Source organism: Caretta caretta, chromosome 3 (genome assembly GCF_965140235.1).
Source record: "Caretta caretta isolate rCarCar2 chromosome 3, rCarCar1.hap1, whole genome shotgun sequence".
Classification (NCBI taxonomy): domain Eukaryota; kingdom Metazoa; phylum Chordata; order Testudines; family Cheloniidae; genus Caretta; species Caretta caretta.
Window position 1 is genome coordinate 24,679,851 of NC_134208.1, and position 26,414 is coordinate 24,706,264.

At 39.9% G+C, this 26,414-nt stretch overlaps 1 protein-coding gene across 9 annotated transcripts in view; it reads left to right on the forward strand.

Annotated features, from left to right (window-relative positions):
* Positions 1-26,414, forward strand: part of SMC6 (structural maintenance of chromosomes 6) — a 100,693-nt gene that overhangs the window by 38,080 nt on the left and 36,199 nt on the right. For 8 of the 9 annotated variants that reach the window (XR_012667551.1, XR_012667549.1, XM_048845567.2 and 5 more), the window contains exons 14-21: positions 490-668; positions 2,306-2,507; positions 2,680-2,794; positions 8,265-8,425; positions 10,643-10,778; positions 13,661-13,741; positions 16,444-16,614; positions 22,401-22,538. Coding sequence is in view for 6 of the 9 variants with exons in the window: in XM_048845567.2 (XP_048701524.2) it covers positions 490-668; positions 2,306-2,507; positions 2,680-2,794; positions 8,265-8,425; positions 10,643-10,778; positions 13,661-13,741; positions 16,444-16,614; positions 22,401-22,538 (1,183 nt within the window). In the remaining 3 variants the exon portion in view is untranslated. Of the gene's footprint in view, positions 1-489; positions 669-2,305; positions 2,508-2,679; positions 2,795-8,264; positions 8,426-10,642; positions 10,779-13,660; positions 13,742-16,443; positions 16,615-22,400; positions 22,539-23,962; positions 24,086-26,414 lie in introns of all 9 variants that reach the window. The other variant, XR_012667550.1, reaches the window with a different exon arrangement.

Here is a 26,414-nt window from a genome sequence, read left to right on the forward strand (position 1 = left end):
CTTCTGGTAAGCTCACATGTAAAATGGAACACATGTTCATATTCTAGCTTACACTTCCTTGAGCTCACTTAATATTATGTTACCATCTCTACCTTCACATTTCGGTTCTGAGCCTGTGTACATCTAACATCGAGTTAGTGAAATTCCTTTCTGTAGTCACACTTCTGATATTACTACTATGTACCTTTTGAAGTTATCTTGGAAATCTTTTTCTCTTTTTATTATTGATACTCTTGCTTGTGTTGTATTGTTGCTCTGTGCATGTCACCTTGGTACAAATGAAAATGTTTTTCAAATCCATGTACTCTAGAGCAATGAGGATAGTTCAGCATACTCTTCATTTTGAAGCCTAAATTCTTTTTCCAATTGTAACAAGCTTTGTTACGGCAACAAGAAAGTCTGACTGCTAAATTTGACAGCTGATAAAATTTTGTCAAAAGTTGTTATATTAATTAAAGTAAATGTTTCAGTAGCCTTTCCTTTTCTCAGGCGAGAAGAACTTGATGTGAAACAAGCATTGGATTCCAAGCAAAGACAGCTGAAGGAGCTGACAGACAGTAAAACAAATAGATTGAAAAGATTTGGACAACATGTGCCAGTCCTTCTTGAAGCAATTGAAGATGCCTATAGAAAAGGACATTTTAAACACAAACCTATTGGACCTCTAGGTAAGATAGCCCTTGCATAAAGGGAAGTAAAAAGTTTGCCTCTATAGAGTCCCACTGTACACTTGGTCATGTGAACACGGAGCCTTTTTGAAAAGTATTTGTCACTTAAGGGGCATGATGTCCAATTGTCTTAAGGTCTACATTTCCTAGACCAAATATATAAATACCCCAACCCACTAACTGTCCCTCAGTTTCTCTCTTTTTCAATCTACTGGAGCAGTCACAGAACCATCCTCTACCAAGCTGGTTAGTTGAATGCAAATCGTTTTAAATAGTTTGAATAGGTCTGTGTGTAGGCTCAGTCTAAATCTAATTGTAATTTTCATGTAGTTTCATTGTTGAGTTGAATTCTTGCTGTCTTTGGGTCACCCCAGGCCTTGCTGAAGATAGCAGTTATGTTTAGGAAAATGTAGTTTAGGAAATGATCTTGTTCTCCTCTATTCTGTGTATAGGTTTTTATACCATGCTCATCACCGTGATATAATCTGAGCACCTTGCGGTAGTGCATTTAGCAACATATAACTGCATTTAGCATGTGTTTCTTTGCTTACATCCGCTATCCAGAGGGAGAAGCATGTATAGTGGAGTGTTTTGTTTTTGTAATGTCTTGTTTTTTTATTTTAACATAAATATAGCTGTTACTATGTCTTGTTAGAAAAGACAAGGTCAAAGAAATGTGGTTTCCACTTGGAGCAGAAAGTGGTGAGGTTTGTGATGGTCCTTAGTTCCTGGAGGAGTTCATTCCACCATCTCAGACAGCACCTGGAAAAAGTTCTGTCTCCTTCACAGACAAACTTTTCTCTTATTGTTAAGAGTTACATTGTGCCAGAGAAGCAAAGTTTGTCAACCATGGTCTTCATCCTGGAGCTTTTAGATGATCTCTTAGGTATCCTGGCTCCAGGTCATGGAGTGCTTTGAAGAGAAGGACTGAGACCTTGAACTTGATTTGAAATTCTATGGTAAGCCAGTGCAGAGAGCAGAGGACATGTTTGATATGTTTGTGGTAGCTTGTGTTGCTGCATTATTAACTAGTTGGAGTTTAAGTGGTGAAGGCTCCAAGCCCAGGTATATTGCATAGCTGTAATCCAGCTGAAAGGTGATGAAAGCATGAATAATGTTTGTCCTCCAGAATGGGACAGTTTCCTAACCAAGAAGGTATGGTAGAAAGTATTATTTACAGATGCTGCTATGTGAGAGTTCTGTGTCAGCAAGAAATTCAAGAGTACTCCTACACTGTAGACAGTATTGACCAATTGTGGGGGTGTATCCTTAACTGACATCTGACATAGACTGCAGCATAGTTGCAAGCTCTTCATGGTAGAGAATGCTACCATGGAGATTCATGGATTTAGCCATGAACTACTTCCAGAGATTTCAGGGGAAAGGACCCACCCATTGTGAGGGTCTGCTTCTCAGAGTGTTTGTGAGAAGAGAAATTTGCATGTAAGAGAACAAATTATTTATTTGTATTTACATTATTGCTTAGAAAACCTAACCTGAGCTTAAAAAAATTAAATATATGTTCTCAAATGTTTTTTTAAACTAAAAGAATAATGTAGTTACATTTTAATTGCACTTACATAATAAAATATATTTGATACTGTGCCTCTGAAGTCTTGACTTTTGTCTATATTTAGGTGCTTTCATTAGTCTCAAAGATGCTGAACTTACTTTGGCTGTTGAAACTTGTTTAAAAAGCCTACTGCAGGCATTTTGTTGTGATAATCATCATGATGAGAGAACACTTCAGACACTGATGTCAAAGTTTTATCCATCTGGATATCGGCCCCAAATAATTGTCAGTAGGTTTCGAAATGAAGTTTATGATGTCAGACCTAGGTGAGTTCCAAGTTTTGAATAAAATTGCTGCTTCAGAACCTTGATCCAAATGGCTTAATAGTAACCCCAATATATAATGCATTTTCTAATGTATGATCAGGTGAATTTTTAAAGCGGTTTGCACTGTTTAAATATGTACATTTTAGTTGTTTCTTTTCTTCTTTTCTCATAGGGCCGTTCACCATCCAGAATTCCCATCAGTCCTTACAGCTTTAGAAATAGATAATGCAGTTGTTGCTAATTGTTTGATTGACATGAGGGGTATAGAAACAATCCTGCTAATTAAGGTAGGACATAACTGCCGTATTTGTTTTTGCTATAAGTTTTAAAATGAATTTATATGCTAATGAGGCTTTTTGCAATTAAAAAAAGGCAACCTGATTGCTTCTTGCTGCCCAAGATACCTATAGAAATAAGGCATTCTTCTTTGAATGGTTGCAGATGTGTATTCTACACATGTGCACAGAGCCAGTGCACTGAAGCTGGAGAACTTTTCCTAGCAGTACCCATAGGGGTGGTGCTTCTGCACTCTGGCCCTAAGACCTTTCCATGGCTATTTAAGGGCAGTGCAGCCCCAATCGTGCTTACATCCTTCATTCTAGAGTCAGAGCTTCCCATGTTGTTTTTTCCTCATTGGTTTTCGACATCAGTTATTTGTAAATAATTAGTAGTTAGTTAGTTAGCTTTCATTTGTGTTAGTGTTATATAGTGCTATGCCCTCGCCAGGGTTTGAGAACTGTCCTTCATGTGAGATGGCTATTTGCTGTTAGTTGTGCTGAGGAGAGGGGCACATTAGAGAGGTTCTTCATTAGCCACTCCTTTAAAAATAAGACTCAAGTGGTCCAAGACTTGTGCTTAAAACAGCACCTCACTTAATAGGATCAAAGGGGGTCCTGGATAACCCCCATCCAAGAATATTAATGGAACTGGCACATGAAACTGCAAGCCCAATTGCAAAGATTTTTAATGAATCCGTCAACTTTGGGGTCATACCCTATGACTGGAGAAATGTGGATATCCTACTTTAAGAAAAGGGGGAAAAGAGTGATCCAGGAAACTACAGACCCCTTAATTTGACCTAAATTTTGTGCAAGGTCTTAGAACAAATTTTGAAAGAGTAATTAGTTAAGGACATAGGGGTAAAAGGTAATTAAGATAAAATAGTGTTGTATTTTACCAAAGGTAGATCGTGCTAGATCAGTGGTTCCCAAACTAGGAGTGTCGCTTGTTCAGGGAAAGCCCCTGGTGGATCGGGCCAGTTTGTTTACCTGCCGCGTCTGCAGGTTCGGCCAATTTGCGGTTCCCACTGGCCGCAGTTCATCGCTCCAGAACAATGGGGGCTGCGGGAAGGGCGGCCAGCACGTTCCTCGGCCCGCGCTGCTTCCCGCAGCCCCCACTGGCCGAGAATGGCGAATCGCAACCAGTGGGAGCTGCGATAGGCTGAACCTGCAGACGCAGCAGGTAAACAAACCGGCCCGGCCCGGCCTGCCCAGGGCTTTCCCTGAACAAATGGCGCCCCTAGTTTGGGAACCACCATGCTAGGTCAACTTAATCTTTCTTTGAGAAGCTAAATGATTTTCTAGACAAAGGAAATGCACTAGATCTAATCTAGTTCGATTTTAGGAAAGCATTCATTACAATTCCATATGGTAAATTATTAGTTAAATTGGAGAAGATGTAGATTACTATGAGAATTGAAAGGTGGGTAAGGAACTGGTTAAATGGGGGACTACAGCAGGTCATAGTGAAAGGTGTATTGTCAAGCAGATGGAAGGTTACTAATGGAGTTCCCCATGGATGGTTCTTGGGACCAGTCTTATTTAAAAGTTTCGTTCATGACATTGGCACAAAAAATGGGAGTATGCTAATAAAATTTGCGGATAACCTAGAGTTTGTGTGGTATTGCCAATACAGAAGAGGCCTGGAATATCTCACAAGAAAATTTGGATGAACTTTGAAATTGGAGTAATAGAAATGGGATGAAATGTAACTGCAATTTGCAAGGTTAATGGCTTACTTAAAAGCATTTTTGCTATAAGATGGGGACTTAGCAGTTGTTAAGCGAGAGGACGAGAAAGATCTGCTTGCATTGGTCGATTGCAGGATGACTGAGCGGCCAATGTGATGCAGCTGTGAAAAAGGCTAGCACAATCCTAGGGTGCATCTGGCGAGGTATTTCCAGTAAAAATAGGGAAGTGATGTTTTCCGTTGTAGAAGACACTGGTGAGATCACATCTGGAATACTGTGTTCAAAAAAGATGTATTCAAACTGGAACAAATGCAGAGAAGGGCTAGTAGGATGATTAGAGGAATGGAGAACCTGTCTTATGAGAGGAGACTTAAGGAGCTTGGCTGTTTAGCCTAATAAAATGAAGGCTTTAGGGAGATATGATTGCCCTCTCTAAATATATCAGAGGGATAAACATCCCGGAGAGATAGGAGTTAAGGGCCAATGTTGGCACAAGAACAAATGGATATGAACTGGCCATCAACACATTTAGGCTTGAAATTAGACAAAGGTTTCTAACTGTTAGAGGACTGCAGTTCTAGAACAGCCTTCTAAGGGCAATAGTATAGGCAAAAAACCTAATTGGCTTCAAGAGTGAGCATGATAAGTTTTATGGAGGGGTTATATGATGAGGTTGCCTACAGTGATGTATGGCCCATTTGTGACCGCATTTAACAAATACCTCCAATGGCTGGCAATGGGACACTAGTGGGGAGGGGTATGAGTTACTACAGAGAATTCTTTCCCAGGTGGTTCTCACCCACATGGTCAAGATCTAACTGATTACCATTTTGGGGGTCGAGAAGGAATTTTCCCCAGGTCATATTGGTGAGACCCTAGAGGTTTTTTGCCTTCTCTTGCTGCTTGGGATATGGGTCACTTGCTGGTTTGAACTAGAGTAAATCATGTGTTCTCTGTAATGTGAAGTTCTTAAATCAAAACTTCAGTAACTCAGCAAGAGGCTATGGGACTATTATAGGAGTGGAGGGTTGAGGTTCTCTGGCCTGCAATGGTGCAGGAAGTCCGACTATATAATTTGGATGGTCCCTTCTGCCCTTAAAGTCTATATCTAATATTAAGGACACACCAGAGAACCATCTACAGTTGGAAATTTAACCTGTTACTGATAGTAGTTGATGACAGCAAGTCCGCCTGAACCAGAGCTGAAAACTGTTTAACTGCCTTTGTCTGTTGGTCAAAGCTATTTTCAGCACCCTCAGAAAGCTGTGTTTCAAAAATCTTTTCTTTAAATGAGTTAAATAATGTTGTTCTGATTTTGCTAGCAGTTAAAATAGTTCTTGTCACTGGTTCAAAACAGGGTGGATTTGATTTAAATCAAATTAGTGATTTAAATCATGATTTAAATCACTAGTCAGGAAGACTCTATTTAATCATGGATTTCTACATAAAAGTTCATTCTTGTTGGTTGTTATAACCTTAATACATATTCTTCACAACTCAGAGATATGAGACCCAAACTGGGTCTCTTTTACGACCTGCCGCCATTATAGGTTTTCCCTTCTAGTGAGAATGGTTTGGTAGATCTCAAATCAATGAAGGCTACACTGAGAGAGACCTCAAGATTTCTGAAATATGCTGCTCAGACAGTTTCCTTTTGTTTCTACTGCTTGTCCCTCCCGTCTCACATTTATCTCCAGAACTTCTTCTCCTTGTCCAGATCTATTCCGCTCCCAACAATCTTCTGTTCATTGAATTCTTTGAAAATTTGCACTTTTAGAGAGAGGTAAGGGATTGACTCTGTGTACACAAATTTGCAGAGGGAAAATAGGGTTGAGGTCTGTTATTTCTCACCACTATATTTTATTTATTTATTTAGTTATTTATTTAAAAACATTTTTGCTGTTAACAAGCATGTTCTCTGGAGACACAAATCCACAGTTTGAGAACTGCAAAACTAAACATCTCTGATGGTATCTTCTAGACTTAGCACTGAGTCCCATTGGGTAGCTAGAAAAATTAACCTAAATAATCTATACAGAAGCCTTTGGAACCCCATAAAATTAGGTCCCTAATCCATGAACTATTGGAACTCTTTTACAAAACTTTTCTTAAACATTACATGAATTTATTGTCTCATACTATAGAATTAGAATTTATAATCCCTATTCCATGATGAGATATCTGTGAGCTATAATGTATCTTAATTAAAACTATCTTTAGATTGTTTGTTTTTTTCCTCAAAAAGCATTTTATCCAAAAAATCCGATTTAAATAAAATCCAATTTTTTATTTATTTTTATTTTTTTTAAAAATCATTGATTTTTATCCACCCTGGTTCAGAGAGACCCATTGCTGGCAGTTGTTGTCTGTTTCCTAATGTAGACTAAGCTTTGAAAAGCAGTAATATCTGACAGGTTTCAGAGGAACAGCCGTGTTAGTCTGTATTCGCAAAAAGAAAAGGAGTACTTGTGGCACCTTAGAGACTAACCAATTTATTTGAGCATGAGCTTTCGTGAGCTACAGCTGTAGCTCACGAAAGCTCATGCTCAAATAAATTGGTTAGTCTCTAAGGTGCCACAAGTAATATCTGAGACCTTCTCTCCTCCTCCCCTGCTCCCCCCCCTTCCCCCCGAAGTTCTGGTTCTCAGCAAAATAGATACAAGTTTACAATGTAATATGGCGGGGCGGGGGGAACTAATGGGATGATTTAACTGGGAATTGGTCCTGCTTCGAGCAGGGGGTTGGACTAGATGACCTTCTGGGGTCCCTTCCAACCCTGATATTCTATGATTAGCTCTGTCTGGACTGCACTTAACATACTGCTCCCCGTTCAGGGCATCTTAATATCTGAAAGATATAGAAAATTGCAGGGAATGTGGAGAGGAGCAAGAAAACGGTTTACAGGGCAGGAAATAATCGCTTATGAGGAAAGAAACTAGTATTACAAGTATTTGATTAATTTCTTTCTTCTGATAAGTATTGCTTGGGTAAGTAAAAGGACACAGTCCTCTAAGGGTTTGTCTACATTTAAAATGGTGTAGTGCTTCAGTGAAGTTACTGCCTGCACTGAGGGGTTCTCCCATTGGTGTAGGTTATCCATCTCCCCAAGAGGCGAATTCTCCCATTGACCTAGTACTGTCTACAGTGTGGGTTAGGTCGGCATAACAACATCTCTCAGGGATGTGGATTATTTACATCCCTGAGAGACGTAGTTGTGTTGATATAAGTCCCCAACATAGCCCTAAGAGAAACTGGATGCCAAGCATACTGGGCTTGGCCTAAACAAAGCTGTATCAGTTTTACTGAAGATGTGATTTTTAAGGTGTTTTGATTAAACCAGTGCAACTTTCTGTATGTAGACAATCATTTAGTTGTGGAGTATTTTTCCAAAGGAAGCAGGGAAAGGTCATTTAATTGAGAGATTTAAAATGCAGCTGTACAAAGAAAACTGCCAGATGAATTCAGTAGATGATCTAAGGATGTATTCCATCTTGAATATCAATTTTTTTGTCATCTTAAGACCCTTTAGTACACTCATTGGTCCAGGTAACTCTTAAGTGGGTTGTTTTTTTTTATTCCAACTGTAAGGGGCTTAAACTTCTCTTAAATTTCAAATGAATTCTTATATTGTAAACTCAGTTTTATTACTGTTCTGAAAGCAAGAAATACCACGCCTGAGGTTGATAGAAGTCAGTGAGAACGTTGGGTGCTCCAAGGATCAGAAACATAGCATTTCAAATTGCTAGCCATTGTGAGTACTTTTTATGAGAAAATACATTGTTTTTCAGAGTAACCCAGAGGCTCGTGCGGTAATGCAGAGAAAGAGGCCTCCAAAAAACTGTAGAGAAGCTTTTACTGCGGAGGGTGATCAAGTGTTTGAGAGACGTTATTATTCATCTGATAATACCAGGCCAAAATTCCTAAGTAAAGACGTGGAAGCAGAAATAAGGTTAGTATCATGTATTGCTGAAGTATAAAGTATTCTCTCTCAAGGTGTTAGAAGTAACATCTTTTGCTCTTTGTCCTTCTACTCCTTTTTGAGGGGCTCAGGAGTGTTTTATAGCACAAAATCTAAAAAAAACCCTCCCCTCTGCATTGTAGAAAAAGGTACCCCTCTCTTCAATTAACCTATCTTTTCCTGTAGACATGACTCCATGACAGTACCTGCGTCACACTTCTTTCTTGTGAAGTTTTTTTCCTCATCCAGACTTATTAAAATCAAGTATATATTTTCCAGAAGTACCTTTTGTAATAGATGCACATTCTTGAGTTCCTTCTTAATTGTTTTGAGCTTGTGGCATGTGGATGTGGCCCAGAGACATGGGATTTGCAGAGGCAACGTACTCTGAAAAATCCAGTTACCTTCCTTTCATTTTTGTAGCCTTGGTCAAAGAGCAAGCCTGAAATGAAAGGTCTCTAAAAGTACTCTGAAAATGGAATAGTGCTTTGATTGAGAGTAAGATAACTTAGTTTTTCTATTCTAAATTAGCCTCACGCCAAATGCCCTTTGTTAAAAGATTTGTAGCTATTTTGTTAGGGCATGTCTGTGCTACAAAATTAAGTCAATCTAATTTACGTCCTCATACAGCCACTGCAGTAATTACATTGCTTGTGCATGTTTACACTTTGTTCCGTGTGTCAGTGGTGTGCATCTTCACTAGGAGCACTTGTATCAATTATACTGTCAGTTTCAGGCATTGTGGGATGACTTTTGAAAGCCAATACATCTGTGTAAGCAGTGCAGCACTGTGTAAACTTAATTACGCCGACGTTGACTCTGTGCCTCTCATGGAGGTGGAGTTAAGTTGGCATAGCAGGGCAGTTACTTCGATGGGAGCAAAATTTTAGTGTAGACACTTACCTTGTTAGATCAGTGTAAGGTGCCTTGTGTTGACCTAACTCTGTAGTGTAGACCAGGCCGCAGTCCCAAACATTTGGCATAGCTACGTGCAGCTATATGTAGTCATCTTGATTATTCTGGTTACTTTTTCTAAACAGCAACTTTAAAAGAAAACCAGCATTTACTCTTGAGAGATTTCAGAGGTGGTGGTGGTAACTTCTTTGACCAACTCCAATTAGTACCATTAAAATACTTTATTTTGGGGACTGAGCTATAATGCAGTTGAAGTGAGAAAATACGGCACCGTTGAATTAAAAATGTATTGAAAAGAAATTTTCCTTAACTATTAATACCTAAGGTGTTTTTTTTTTAATTCTGTGAGTTCTAATAACAACTTTTTGCTATTTAGGGTATGGTTTAGTATTTATATTTTTCTCCATTTAGATTATTGAAATAAACCAGTCAGCTTCTCTTATGTTCATAGCCAGTTTCTAGTCCACTTACTTTTTTCAAGTTTTTAGTTGTTACCAAAATGCTACAATATTTCTGTTGCAAATTCTGTGAGGGGAGGGAAGTGGGTTTTCTGTTTGTTTTTTAGTCTCTTGTATTATAAACATTATATTTTTATTAATTCTTATGCTATAAAATATTATTAAACCTTATATTGGGATCCTGCTTAATCTGTTGTTCCTTTTTAAATACTAAAGCCTATATTGAATTATGCATGTTTTACTGCAAAAAGTGTTTTTTGCTATGGTTAGCTGAGATGCTGCCACTGCCATTTCCAGTTATGAAAGCTATATATAAGTATTTTGTCCACTATATATGAAGGTTAACTAGCGTGTCTGTTTTGCGTTTTAATTTACTGCTCACTAACAGTGCCATATTAACAGTCCTGAGGACTGAAATCCTTCTTAAAAAGAACAAGTGTGGGAGGTGGTAGGCCAAGTTTCTCCATACTGACTTAATTACTTTGCTCCAACCAAAGTTCTATCTGGTCTTAAAGTATACTAGCATTTTTAGAACTAATAACACAGTTTAGTTCAGGTACTTGGCCTTTCTGCTAAGGCTGCCAATAAGGGCTTTTAATGAGGTGGTGGTTTATTTGACATGAATGCAGTACCCAGTAGGGACTGAACAGAGACTACTAAATAGCTATCGGATGATAACCAATTATGAACTAGTGAGCTAATGATAAAGCGCTCAATCTCCCTATCAGTCTTTAGAGCCTGTGTCAGAATTCTTGTTTATAGCCATGGTTCAGTCCATTTGGTAGAATTTGTAGTTGGAGAGCATATAATCTTATGATAAATTGTATATGTTAAGTCACTTGCAGAAAGAAGTTGAAAACAAAATGGCACAGTTGTCAACATCTCAACATCGTTTACGTTCCACTGAAAATGAGACGAGAGAAAATGAAGATTATCTTAATCATCGTCGTAGACAACAAAAAGAATTACAGGTACAAATATGTAATAGACTGCTAAAGTCAAAAATGCATCTGTTTTAGCCTATTGTATTAGTCTTTTTTTTAAACAGTACACTTTTAAACAAGTGATTTTCGCGCACATGTATTTTGGTGGCTTTGCTTTTGTTTAAAAATGTGCAGAGTCTCAGGCTCTAGTGTCATTAAGCGTCCTTGCATTATGCAGCTAGATTTATGCTAGCATGTTTCCCTTGTTGTTCTATGAATGCTCACTACAGCATATTTTTTATTGATTTTTTTCCCTTTCTATGTAAAATATTATTAAAAATTAGGGTTTTTGCTTTCCTTGGGAGACCAATACAATAAATACACCTCTACCCCAATATAATGCTGTCTTCAGGAGCCAAAAAATCTTACTGTGTTATAGGTGAAACCGCCTTATATTGAACTTGCTTTGATCCACCAGAGTGCGCAGCCCCGCCGGCCCTCCTCCGCATCCGGGAGCGCTGCTTAACCGTGTTATATCCAAATTTGTGTTATATCAGGTTGCGTTACATCGTGATAGAGGTGTACTGCTTTCTAGGAGGTGTATTCCTGATCTTCAGTCTAATTTCTTTTTCTTAATTTTGTCCTATTAATCCTTGTATATGCTTTGTTCAAACATAATTAAGTTCTCTTCCTGTTTAGCATTTGCATCCTTCAGCTGTTTGTGTATTAATTTTGTGACACTTCCTAGGGGTATCCAGGGTAACACCTATTTTTAATGTGAGGAAGCCTTGTCTGTATCTTCTTCAGGTCAACTCCTTGACTCTCCAAGCCACAGGCCACACAAGCTCGCAGGGTCTGCTGTCCCTTATGAAACTAGCTGTAGGCATACTCCAAACCCCAAATCCTCCGAGCAGTCCCCTGCAACGTTAAGCCCCTTATCCATTGGACATTCACAGAATTACCAGACCCACTGTTCCCAAAGGAACAGTACACCACAGCTTAACACAGAGCTGTGTAACAGACAATACTTAGATTCATTCATAGAGAAAATCAAGTGTAAATTTAGTTAATGAAGACTATAGATTCAAATGATAACAAACAGAAATACAGTATACCCCCGATTATTCTAATAGCATAGATTCTGATAATCAGGAGTTTGGATAATCAGGAGGGCAGGAGCCATTCATCCATTCAGCAGTAGGGTGGCCTTCGCCACAGCCATCTTCCTTGCAGTCTTGTCTGGGGGGTGGCTCTGCTCTGCCCCCACTTACTCAATCCCCTGACTGTGGGGCTGCAAAGGTCTCTCTGCAGGGCTGGTGACACCTGAGGGAGGCTGCAGTCCTGGTGAAGCAGAACAGAGACCCCCAGCCAGAACTCTACTCTGCCCCACCAGGACCACAGCCATCTTGTACCTTGCAACCTCCAGAGGGGAGTCACCAGTCCTGTGGCAGTACAGGGAGCCCTTTGAAGCTCTATTATTATGGTTCTGTTGCTTGCTTACTCCCATGACAGTAGCCTTGCTGGACCCATTCAGCAGCAGGGTGGCCTTCCCTGCTGCTGGGGACTTGTTGTCCTTCTCTCATTTCTGGCCAGGGTGCTCTGCTTTATTATCTGAACCTCCACATTATCTGAATTCCTTCCTTGTCCCCCAGCAGGATAAATGATACAGGCTGTATTTCGTGCTGGGGGACAAGGAAGGAATTCACATAATGTGGAGGTTCAGATAATAGGGTTTTGGATAAATGTAAATATATTGTATTGGAAACAAAGGGTTACAAATAAAATAAAATTGTACCACACGTACTAGTGTCTAAACTCAGCTAATAAAATGCCCTCTTGTCTTATAAAGTACTGCTTGCCCCAAAGACTGTCTCACAGCATTCTTCAACCAGGATGACTGAGATCTACCTTACATGAGACCAAGCCTGCTGGTAGCCTGTCTTCCCCCCAGATGAAGGATGCCAGGGCATCTTTGTGCACCGCTAGATATTGTAAGACCAGTCCTTTGTTCTTTACCTTTAAAACAGACACCCCACCTCCCACTGTTCCTGTTAAGTTTCCTCCTGAAGTCCATACTGTCTCAGCATTGGCATTTAATTTTTTATGCTAGTAGACTTCTTTTGTAAAAGACACAACAGAAAGCTAGGGAGATAATGGTATTCCTCCTCCTGTCTGGGAATCAGTCTCAGGGCATGTGACTGCTACAAGGCCTGAAGAACATAATTTCTTTATCTATATCTGTATATTTATAGATATTATTTGCATGTACGTTTCGCAGAGATTATGATGACCAGTGTGATAAAGGCTTTCAGCAGAAACCTTGAGAGACACTTTGGTAAACTAGAGTGTAAACACCTCATCAGGGGATCTCTGTAGCCCTTATGACCTCCTGTGCCCTCTGCCAATTGGCATCACAAATGGTCCTTGTTCACAGATATCTTTCCTTCCCTCCACATTCCCTTAGTTATTGCTTAATCGAGTTTTGCATATTTAGTTACTTTTACCTTTCCTTATAAATCTCTTTCCAATCAGTCATTTTTCTTGTTCTCAGAATACCTCTTTACAGTAGTAGGCTAGGTTCTACAGTTCACTTATATTGGCCAATGATGCTCAAATTATCAGGTAAACAATCGCCTAGTGTCCTATTATGGAAGTATGTGCACTGAAGTGCATATAAACAGTTGTACAGTATCAGCACATGGACCAAAATTTAACTACTGCAGAAAAATATTTTTGATGTTGTTTTTTTATGTAATATAGGAAAGTTTTACTTTCCATTATTTTGAGAAAAATGTAATTAATGAAAATGTAACTTTTAAAAATCACTTGTCTTTGGAGTGCCTGCACTTCTGGATCAAAATGTCCTTGTTCTGGTATGATTTTGTGTTACCTGTTTAACTTTCTAAGAAAAAAATTGTTTCTTTTTTCAGATGAAAATAAGAAGAATAAACATAGAAATAGCAGATCTTGAGAACGTAGAAGAACAACAATCAGTAGACATCTCTACATTAGTAAGAATGATTGCTGTATTCTTTCTCACCTTCATGTATTTATTCTATTTTTTTAAATGATAGTAATGAGAACTTTTTTGGCTAAAGCATGCCTTGATCTGAAGGCAGCCAATCTTGATCTGAAGACGACAACAAGACTATTGTTCCAGTAGTTAATCACCCTCACTTAAAAAGTAATAAATACAAAATATTGTGCCTTACTTCCAGATTGAATTTGTCAGGTTCAGCTTTCAGCCATTGGTTCTTGTCACTCCTTTCTGTGCTAGATTTAAAAGCCCTTTAGTACCCAATATTTTCTTTGCACTGTAATCAAGTCACCTCTCAATCATATTTCTGATAAGCTAAAAAGATTGAGTTCTTTAAGCCTCACACTATAAGGCATTTTCTCTTGTTCTCCAATCATCTTTGTGGCTCTTTTTTGTGTGCTCTCCAATTTTTCAATATCTTTCTTAAAATTGATACTTTGAGATCATTGATGACCGTGTTCAAGACAGACTTAGAATCTCCTGTGCATAGGGCAAATGAAGCAACCCATCTTTTCCAGTGCTGTCTGTCCAGGCCAAGATGTTTGACTCCACCTTAAGTCCATCTCCATAATGGCAGCATCCTCTTAAATTGTACTGTGATGGCATCGGGCCTAGTACCAATCTCTGCAGAGCCCCACTAGAAACACCCCTGTTTAATGATGACTCCCTATTGACATTAGTTTTGAGATCTGCCAGCCAGTCCTTAATCCATTTATCATGTAGTTTATAATTTTTGTGTGGTATTAAGTCAAATGCCTTGCATAAGTCTAAGTATATGACATCTACCCAGTTATCTTTATCAACTAAACTTTTGATCTCATTAAGGTTTGTTTGACCAGACCTATTTTCAGTAAAACCATGTTGACTGGCATTAATGATATTCTTATCCTTTAATTCTTTATTAAATTGAATCCGTATAAGCTTTTCCATTGTTTTGCCTGGGACTGAGGTCAGTCTAACCTGCCTGTAGTTAACTGAGTCATCCTACTTGCCGTTTTTCAGTATTGGCAAAACATTGGCATTCTTCCAGTCTTCTTGAATTTCCTTGGTATTCTATTAGAATATTTATTAAAATTTATTATTAAAAGTGAACATCAACGGGCCAGAAATCTCCTCAGCCAACTGTTTTTAGCACTGTTGGGTGCAAGTTCTTTGAGCCTGTTTTAAGTTATTTTTATCCCTAGTAGATATTCTTGTTAGCTAATGTACTGGAAAGAAGCTTAATCATCCTCATGTGATACAAGTACATCATTCTGCTTCTTTCCAGTACAGCACTGAAATATTTAATGAATACTTCTGCCTTTTCCGCATTGTTATTAACAATTTTGCCATCTCCATCTAGTATTGTGCCTATAGTATTGCTGTAATTTCTTTTGCTATTAATACACCTAAACTCCTTATTGTTTCAACAGCTGCCAGTCATGATATTTTCCCTGATAATTTTAACTTCCTTATCAATTTTCTAATTTGTGTTGATTGCCATCATGGCTTTTTGGCCATCTAATAAACTCTTCTTAAAGAACTGTCAGTTCACATTCACATTTTTTTTCTCCTAATCAGTGTCTCAGCTTTGAGAAACTAGCCCTTTTGGAAGCTGTGTGTTTGTGTGTGTTGATATGACTGGTTGGGAACTGTCCTCTGTTTGCTCATATTGAATGTAATCAGTTCATGATCACTAAGGCTAAGATTTTTTTTTAGTAAAAGTCCGGGACAGGTCATGGGTGAAAAAGAAAAATTTATGGAAGCTGTGACCTGTCAGTGACTTTTACTAAATATGTCTAGGACAGAATGGGGATCTGTGGATCCCCACACTACCTCAACGGGGGCAGCTTGGTGGGGGCTAGGAGCCACTTGCAGCAGCTGTGGGGTACCCCTGCTGCTTGAAGCTCTGGGGTTCCCCGCTGCCAGTGGGGGCTGGGAGCTGTGGGGTGCCCCGGCTCCTGTGTCAGCCAGGAACTGTGGGGTACCCCTACTACCCACCGCTCTGGGGATCTGTGGCAGCCAGGAGCTTAGGGGTTCCCTCACCACTGGCTGGGAGCTCGGGTTTTCCTCCGCTGCTTGCAGTGGCCGGGAACACCCCGCAGCTCCCAGCCCTGGGGGCGGCAGAGGACCCACCGCTGAAGTCACGGAGATCACTGGAAGTCATAGATTCTGTGACTTCCGCGATCTCTGTGACTAAATCGTAGCCTTAATGATCACTAGTTCCTAGGCGATAATCAGTGTTGAGTGATTAATGCATCTCTATGCAGAAAATGATGTTCAAAATAGTTATTTTATGTTGGGTGTAATACTTTCTGTCTTAAAACTATATAATCTAGGACTTTTGAAACTCTAATATTTTGCCACTCGCTGTATGAGACCTCCGCATATGTCTCCTAAATCAAAGTCCCTTGTAGCACAATTTTTCTTTCCACACCTTACAGACAAGTGCCTGAGGAGTAACTCATCCAGTTCTCTGGGTTGATTTGGTGGTCTGTAACAGCCCCCTGCAGTATCCCCCCCTCCTGGGCTTGTTAGTTAGCCCATTGATTCATAGGCATTCTTATTAGAGAACTGAATACTCTGTTGCATGTAATCTCACAGCCATAAAAGTGACTCTGAAATGAATATCTTGTCCAACAACCAAGGGTGGTGTTTTTTCTCTTAATTTTCAAACCTATGTTTATATGCTAACAGGAAGATGAAGCTCATGAAAACAAGCATAAGATGGAATCCGTTAAGCGGGATATGGAACAGCAAAGGGGAAAAATGGAGGAATTGAAAAATATTCTACGAGTGGCTGAACATAAACTTGAAGAAATTAAAGAAAAACTTCACCAAGTAGAAGAAATAGCCAGTCCAGTCAAGGTAGAAACCGTAGAAATATACAGCTTTTAAAAACATATTTGATTTTCATTTGTTGGCAAACGTCGTACTAATCTTTAAAGAGGGGAACAGAGGATCTGGGGAATTATTCAAGTCAGTCTGACTTTGATATCTGGAAAGATACTGGAACAAACTATTAAACAATCGGTTTGAAAGCACCTAGAGAATAATAGGGTGATAGGAAATAGCCAGTATGTCAAGAATAAATCATGCCAAACCAACTTAATTTCCTTCTTTGACAGGTTACTGGCCTAGTTGATGCAGGGGGAGCTGTAGACATGATGTATCTTGATTAGAGTAAGGCCTTTTGATACAGTCCTACATGTCATTCTCATAAGCAAACTAGGGAAATGTGAACCTAGATTAAGTTGCTATAAGGGCATGGGGGTGTGTATGGGGGTGGGGGGGATGTGAGAAAACCTGGATTTGTGCAGGAAATAGCCCGACTTGATTATGTAAAGAGTTGTCACTTTGGATGGGCTAGCACCAGCAGGAGAGTGAATTTGTGTGGGGGGGGTGGAGGGTGAGAAAACCTGGATTTGTGCTGGAAATGGCCCATCTGATGATCACTTTAGATAAGCTATTACCAGCAGGACAGTGGGGTGGGAGGAGGTATTGTTTCATATTCTCTGTGTATATATAAAGTCTGCTGCAGTTTCCACGGTATGCATCCGATGAAGTGAGCTGTAGCTCACGAAAGCTCATGCTCAAATAAATTGGTTAGTCTCTAAGGTGCCACAAGTAATCCTTTTCTTTATAAGGGCAATGCACATCTGGTTGACAGATCATACTCTCAATAATTATCAATGATTTGCTGTCAAACTGGGAGAATGTATTTAGTGGGCTCCAACAGGGGTCAGTCCTGGATCCAGTACTATTCAGTATTTTCATTAATGACTTGGATAATGGAATAGAGAGTATGCCCATAAAATTTGCAGGTGCTTTGGAGGACAGGATGAGAGTTCAAAACGACTTTGACAAATTCTCCAATTGGTCTGAAATCAACAGATGAAATTCAATGAAGACAAGTGCAAAGTGCTACCCTTAGGAAAGAAAAATTGAATGCATGTCTTCAAAATGGAGTATAGCAGGCTAGGCAGTAATACTGCTGAAAAGGGTCTGGGGTTCTGGTGTGTCAGATTGAACAGGAGCCAACAATATGATGAGGTCAAAAAGGCTAATATTCTGAGGTTTATTAACAGGAGCATTGTATGTAAGAAAGTAGAGGTTATCGTTTTTGTTTTACTTGGCCACTGGTAAGGCTTCAGCTGGAGTAGTGTGTCCAGTTTCAGCCACCACATTTTAAGAAAGGTGAGGGCAAACTGAAGATAATTTTTGCTGCTTATCTCTGGACTATCAAAGGTTTAGAAAAGCTTTCCTATGAGGAAAATGCTAAAAAACTGGTTATGTTCAGTTTTGAGAAAAGACGACTGAGCGGGAGCTGGTAACAATTTTCAAAATATGTTAAGGGCTGTTATAAAGAATATTGTGATCAATTGCCTTCCCTATCAGCTGAAGGTGGAGGCGCTGCCAGGTGGCTCTGCATGCTGCCTCCGCCCGCAGGAGCTGCCCCTGCAGCTCCAATTGGCACCATGGTCAATGCTCCTAAGTGGAGGAACAGCCACAGGGACTTCATGCTCTGTCCCTGCCCTGTCCCGAGCGCTGGCTCCACAGCTCCCATTGGCTGGGGATCACGGACAGTGGGAGCTGCGGGGGCGGCACCTGCGGGCAGAGGCAGTGCACAGAGCTGCCTGACTGTGCCTCCACTTAGGAGCAGCAGGGACATGTCGCCTATGGAGCAATCCTTTCCTTGAAATCAATGGCGAAACTTTGATGTTGAGAGAGTGGGTGGACAGAGGAATTATGACTGTCACAGCTAATTGACAATGATAAATTAAAAATATCTTTCACAACAATTTGGCTTCACCTACTCTAGAGCATGAAAATATCTCTAGTTAAAGCAGTGATACTCAGACTGAAGCTAATGAACTGCAAGTGGCTCTTCAGTGTTTCTCCTGTGGCTCTTTGCAGCACGTGATCTTAAAATACTATGTGATTTAATGATTAATCAGTCTAAATTATTAACCAATCAGAATGCTTTTACTATGTTGTTAAACCAATTATAGAATACTTGGTCAGTTATTTTGCTGTGAGAATATATATGTGTATATTAAATGAAACCATGAATTCACACTACTGTGGATCTTTTGTGGTTTCTTGCTAACCTGGCTCCTGAACCACTGAGGTCTGAATATCACTGAGTTAAAGCATTTACTTATGAATGTATTTGGACCAGATGCATTGGGAACTCCAGAACCTCCAGAATTTATACTTTGGAGGAAACTTCTAGATCAGTGGTTCCCAAACTTTAACATCCCGCGAACCCTTGTCACTAAAATGTCCTCCTAAAAATGAATATTTCCCGGGATGGTCTCCCTTACGTGAGCATAAATTATAAAAGCAATGATCTTGGAAATATAAAATTTATTTTTATGACATACTTATTACACACTTTTTTATTATTCATAATTACAGTATTAATTTTATTACATTATGAAAATGGCAACACTCTTCCAAGATCTCACTTTTGTAGCTTGTATCACTTTGATTAAGCCTGTTATAAGACAAGGCTCCTACGTTTCCTCAAGGAGTATCAGATATAAAACAGCATAAAGGATGTAACCAACTCAAATAGAGCTCCTCCTGCCCAAGCATTCAGGTCTTGAGCAGTCCAGGCAAACACTGCACATTACAGCAAAGCTTAAACTTGTTCTTCATAATTTTAAAACCAACACTAGCAGCCTATTTAATTCTAAAAACAGAAAAAAATATCCACCTTCTTTTCCATTTCTTATAAGGAGTCTTAATGTTTAAATCTCCTCAGTGTGATGGATGAGTTTGCTTTGATCTGCATCGCTCTTGAAAACCCCTGGGACTCAGGGCTGCCCTAGGAACATCTTTATCTGCCATTAGGGAATTTTTTCCCGAGAACCCCCTGTAACATTTTGTGAACTCCCAGGGGTTCATGAACCCCAGTTTGGGAACCACTGTTCTAGATTTATTCGGACAGTAATATCCTTACTATGGTTTTTGGTGCAAAAAAACTCTGCCAAAAGATTGATAATCTGAGAGTTGCATTGGATACCCAACTATCTCCAACCCAATGGAATATAACTGTATCTACTGTTAAAAAAGCAACTACAGATCTGAGACTACTGCTTCTTCACCAAAAGCCACTTTTTCAAATATACTGGTCCCCACATTGGCTAATGGTAAAGGGCCTCATAAATGCTGACCGCTGTTGGAAATGTAACTCCCGGGTGCTACCCTCCAGCACACCAGCTCTGAGCCCTCTCCTCCACCCAAACTCCCTCCTTCTTAGTTAATTGGAATTTTTGACTTACTGGCTGGACTGCACAGGAGGAACAAGCTTTGCTGTTTTCCGGGCCCAGACATGCTGCAGGGTTGGGGAAGGATGGTGAGCATGATACAGAGTACTGTGAGAGAAACTATGTAGGAGAAATGCCCCAGCAAACACTCCCCCAGGGGGAGGAGAAGCGATTGTCACCCAATTTGTTCATTAGCAATACTAATCGCTGCCTTGTGAAGGACACTGGCAGAGTCCCCAGCCCCAGATACAGCAGTGGGTTCCCAGGGAACTGCAGACCCACTGCTGTATCTGGGGTTGGGGACTCTGGATCCTTGCAGGGTTTTTTCTCCAGCTTTGTTGTGGAACTTAGCCCCTGAGTTGGCTGGAGTTGGATTCCTTGTCCTTAGACTCTCTCCCCAAAAGCTCAGAAGTTCTGTGTTGAAGTTACAGCTTCTCAGGGCATAGTGGGCACCTGACATTCCGGTCTGACTAAGCCCTATGCCTTAGCAGTGTAAAGGTCTGCTGACTGGCAACAGGCAGGGCATAGTTCATCCTTTGTGGAGCCTGTAAGTGCACATTGGGGACACCACTTAGATTTAAGCCAGGTATTAACAGGACAGCTCTGCTGTGTGTGAATGGGAGCAGAGTAGTCTGGCAAGAAGGTACTGCGGTGGCAGATGAGTTGAAATCCCGCTACTGTTTATCCTGTCCAGGGCAGGAAGAGGAGGAAGATTATATTCATAACTAAAGAGAGAGGAAAAAAATAGAGGTTTTAATAATGGTCAGGAAAAACTGAATCACCAACCTGTTCCACCAGTGGCAGGAAATGTGGTGGCCTGAGTCTGAGCTGAAAGGCGCAGCTTAGTCCTGGAGCCTCCAGCAACAACATTGGACCTCATCCTAATTCCACAGGTGGGGGGCACCACTAGCCCATGAGTAATGAATGAGGAGAGAAGGTGTGCAACAGAATGGAAGGGTCTCAGCCAGGTGAGAAAAGACAAGGTGTGTCTACACTGAGATTAAAAACCCACAGCAGCAAGTCTCAAGGCCCAAGCCTACAGACTCAGGCTCACATTACAGTGCTAAAACCAACTATGTAAGGCTTTGGGATTGGGGTGGAGCTTGGGCTCTGAAGCCTGGAGAGGAGGGTGGGTTTCAGAGCCTGAGCCCAAACTTCTACACAGCTGCTTTTAATGCTGTAGCTCGAGCCCAAGTCTGTAGACCCCCAGGCTCTGAGATTCACTGCCATGGGTTCTAAAGTATATACATACCCTAAGAGAGAGCGATAATTCTGTATGAGGAAATGTAAGAAAACTTGGGACTGTTTGGAGGAGAACCCTAAAAGGGAACATGATGGAGGTATACAAAATACTGAATGCTTTAGAAAGTGTAAACTGAGTACTGCCATTTACCTTTTTGCATAATATGAGAACAAGGAAACGTTCAATGGAACTGAAAGAATACATTTTTTAAATTCATAAAAAAACACATTTTTTCATATCATGTAAAATTAACCTGTGGAACTCTTTGCCAAATTATATAATAAAGCTCAAGAGCTTATGTAGGATTCCAGAAAGAATTAAACATTTATAGGAATGAGAAGATCCAAAGCTATATCAGATAGGCTAAAGATATGAACCCTCATTGTTCAGATCATAAGACAACCACTAACCTAATAGGGTTTAGGGAGGATTTTCCTTTTTGGCAGGTTATTCCATAATTGTCTACTACAGTTGATCCTTCTGAAACATGTAGTACTGGTCACTGTCAGAGATGGGAGGCTGGATCATTGGTCTGATCTGGGTATGGCATTTGCTATATTATGTATGTTTTATAGTTGAAAACAGCATACGGTACAATTTGCAATCACTTTCTGACTGGGAAAATATTCCATTTTGTAACTGGGAAAAGACTTCGAATTTTCAAAGTTTTGAAAGCAGATGTGGTGTGTGTGTGTACACAGTGTGCCTGTAAATGCTTACAGTACATTTTATATCTTTTTATAAGAGAAGTGTTCATTTAATGGGATTCTCTGTTCTCTTCCCATTTTTCAGCCCAGTGTCTCTGAGTTCTTCTTCCCAATGAGTAAAGAATACTACTCCTCATTTACAGACCACATACCACCCCTAAAAGTTACCAGTATGGCAGAAGAGCAACACAAGGCATTCTCTTACTATACTCTTTCTGCCAGAATTGAGTATGTGCGCTCACATAAATTGCTGTTACCGCCACTGGAGTTAAGAGGGAATGACATTATAAAATGTGAAAATCTATAAACTGTGTTAGTGGAGCAGTAATGACTGAACATACTCCCTCATTTTAAGTCAGTAAATATTGGCAGGTGTTCACAAATCTGCCACTCCAGATTAAATGTGACATTTTGATTTGCTCCAAACAGGATGAATTAAACCAAGCTGACTTAGAAGTGGAAAAGAGTAAACACCACTGGCAGCACTACGAAGAAAAACAGAAAGAGCATTTGGCATCCATAAAAAAACTTAAAGGAGAACTAGCTGCTAAAGAAAAAGAATTAAAGGTATGAGGGTTTTTGACAATTTGTAGGGGACAGAAGTTGGGTATTCAAGGTTCATTTATTACTTAGATAGTCAGCTGTTCCCTCTCCTAAGTGAAGTTTCTGTTATTTTAAAATTAGTATCATAGTCCCTTGCTCTAACCCCAAGTACTCAAGAAATCTGTCCTGCATACTATTGTCGGTATTTTAGTTGTCTTTAAGTATTGATTGCTAGGTCAGCTAAAAAGAACTTGAAGTGTATGGAGTGTAGTTTCCTTTTGATATATGTCTTAATGAAACATTATTGTGATTTTAAGCCTACCAGTTAACTTAAATCTTTCTGCAGCCCACCGTCTCCCACAATTCTGCACATCTGGGCTGTTCTCTCTCTGCCACTCATAGAGGTAGGTTCAGCATTTTGGCGCCACATGGTCTGGTCACGCCTACTCTGCTCTTGCGTGCTGCCAGATTCTATACCTCCATGGCCACAGACAGTAGTAGTTTCTTTTGTTCCTGCCTTCCCTCCTTCTATTTTAACTTTTCTGCACATTTTTTGGCAGGGAGCAGTATTCTCCCTCCTTGGCATTCCTCCTCTTCCCTGATCAGTTAATCCTTCAGGGTTTAACCCTCCCTGAGCCTCCCCTATTGCATCTCCCTCGTGGACAAAATCTTTTCTTCCCAAGAGAAATTCCTCCTTCCTTGCTTCCCAGGAGGTTGTGTTTCCTTCTTTCTGTTCAACTGCAAAGGTGTGACGCATCTTAGGTGTCATAAGTTTTGAAAGCATACAGAATCCACAAGAAGATTGGGCTCCTAATTAATTTCCTTCCACTCGAAATACCTTGGACTAAGAGCTTCCAAGTCCTCCATCATTAGGTGGATAGACTATTGTGGAAGCTTATAAATCATCAGAGATTCCTCTCCCAGAAGGGATCAAGGCTCACACTCTCATGAGTGGGGAAAAAAGCAAATGCATCCAGTTTGGGAAATTTTCAAAGTGACTATTTGGTCTACAGCTAACATCTTAAGTACTACAAGGTGGACCTTCTGCGGACACCACCTATGGTAGGAAGGTGCTGCAGGCCATGGTCCAAAAATAATAGACTTTTGAGCAAACTCATGAATAGAGGAGGGTACTTCTTTCCTACCAAATTTCTTGTTTCACAACCCTTCCTATATCTGTTCATTGCTGACTACTTCCCAGACATCCACAATTGTGGGAGAATTGGGCTGCAGAGCAGAAAATTTCTTACCGCTTTTCTTTCAGCCTGTAGTGTCTCCCACAGTTTTACCCACCAAGGATTGTTAATGAGTAGAGTCAGCTATTAAGTGGAATCGTTACCATATGACTGTCTTCCTTCATCTAATGTATATAGTTATTTCATTATCTCTGGTATATGTGTTAACGATATTATGCAAGTTGTAAAGCTTGGGAATAACTCATCTGGCAGCAAGCGGGAGCAGATGGGCTATGGCCAGAGTGTGTGTCACCAAAACACTGAGCTGCAGAGAGAAGAGAGCAGTGCAGACATACAGAATTGTGGGAGACACTGCTAGCAGAAAGGAGATGATTGGTAAGAACTTTTCCATTCGATAACTCAGGCTTATCAAGCCAAGAGTGCTGCTTTTGTACCAGTGGGGAATATATGATGAAAATGTCTTCATTCAGTAAAATGTATACTTACTGTCTCCGATCTGAAAACAAATAGCAGTTTTTCTGAGCATTGCATTTGTTCAGGGTGATGATAGTTTTTATAAAACCATCAATATGGAATTTAAACACAAATGTAATCATCAAGAGAGCTCTATGAAAGGATTCAAGACTAAGGACAAAAGAAAGGCTATTTAGATTCTAAACTTTATAGGAAAGTATCTAGCAAATGGCGGGGGACAGACACAAGCATTAGATTTTTGACCAGTGGCTGTAACTTTATTATAATTTAGAACAGCAAACAATTGCTAAAGGCGTCCTGTCCTATTGGTAGCCTGCAGGGGTGGGGCCTCCTTGTACAGTAACTTGCCAGGAGCCATAAGCTTTGGAATTGGATGCCTCATCTGGTCTGGTTAGTCTTGGGCAGTAAGTTTATGCCGAAGTCAAGCATCAACAAGTTGGGGTGCATGCTGCATCCCACATTTCCCCTTTTCACTGCTACCAGGTTGCCTTTAGAAGTTGATTTTAAGTTCCAAGCATCAAGGAAAAATGACTAAAACAACACTAGATGGCTAAAGGAGTGCCGCTTCATTTTTTTGTTAATAAATGAATAGAAGGTAGGATATTAGAAACCTACTGATTTAGATCATGTATCTAAAATATAGTTTATTATAGATATAGATAAATTACTATCAATATATAGGCGCTTTCAGATAGATACTCCCTTTTCATATTGTAATAAATAAATTATTACTACTACACATTTCTATTAAAATAATGACAAAGAGCCCCAAGAGGAGATCCATTGTACTGAGTGCTATGTGCAAACGAGAGACACGCTTGCATTAGAGACTTCATTTCTTTTTGCACAGCTTCTCTCATAGATTACTAATAGGCTATTGCTCCTGTGGAATTTGGAGGCGGTCTAGTGTTGTTGCTGGAGACTCCAGGACTGAGCTCTTCCCTTCAGCTCAGACCACCAGATTTTCTGTGTCCAGAAAATGTTGTTGGAACAAGTTGGCAGTTCTGTTTTTCCTGACCATTTTGTTTTAAAATCTTTTATTTTTTTTATTCATTTTCATGCAGTTGCAACTTCCAATATTCTCATCCTTCTCTTCTCTTGGATTGGGTAAATAGCAGTGTTTGATTTCAACTGCATGGATCTGCCACTGCAGCATCTTCCTACCAGACTCCTGTGTCTCTGCTCAGGCATGGCAGAACTATCTTATAAAGCCCTAACTTAAATCTAAGCAGTTTTCCATATGTGAAGCTGTGTATACAGGTTCTACAGAAGGTGAATTATGCCCTGCCTGTTGCCAGCCAGCCAGCCCTTGCCTTGCTAGATTAAGGGGCTCAGTCAGATTAGCATGTCAGTTCCCCACCCTGCCTGAGGAGCTGTGATCTGAACACAGAAAAGTCCAATTAAGTGATTCTGGGCTTTTGAGAGAGAGTCTAAAGATGAGGAGGAAGCTATCTGGTCAGCTATGGGTAAACTCTTGCAACAGACCTGGGTTGGAGGGGAAAAAGCCTAAAAGGATCCAGAGTCCTCATCTTCTCTGTCTCTTCCCTTCCTCCCCCGAAGATACAAAAGTGAGTTCTCAGTTCCCTGGAGAAAGAACCAGGGCTCCAACACAGCTCCCTTTCCTCCCACTATGAATTGTATGATATCCATGCCAGGATGAATAATGTATTACCTCCCTTCTCTAAACAGCCAGGGAAAGAGGTACCATAAATACATCACACACAAAAAACAAAAACCAACCAACCAGCAAGACATTTCCAAGAGTGGATCCCAATCAATGGCTTACAAGGAACTAATTTATACAATATCTTCCCTTTCAAATATAATTAGATACATGTTTTCCCATTGATGAGAGCATCATAAAATTCAAATGGGGATATCTGATTAAGCAAAACGTTAAATTAAAATGCTTCTATAAAATAAAAATTTAATACATTTTGGGAATAGGGTTGTCAATCACAGTTAACTCTCACGATTAACTCAAACAAATTAATCACACTGTTAAACAATAGAATACCAGTTTGAATTTATTTAATATTTTTGGATGTTTTCTACATTTTCAAATATATTGATTTCAATTACAACACAGAATACAAAGTATACAGTGCTCACTTTATATTTATTTTTAATTACAAATATTTGCACTGTAAAAAAAAAAAAAGAAATAGTATTTTTCAATTCATCCAATACAAGTACTGTGCAATTTCTTTTTCATGGAAGTTGAACTCAA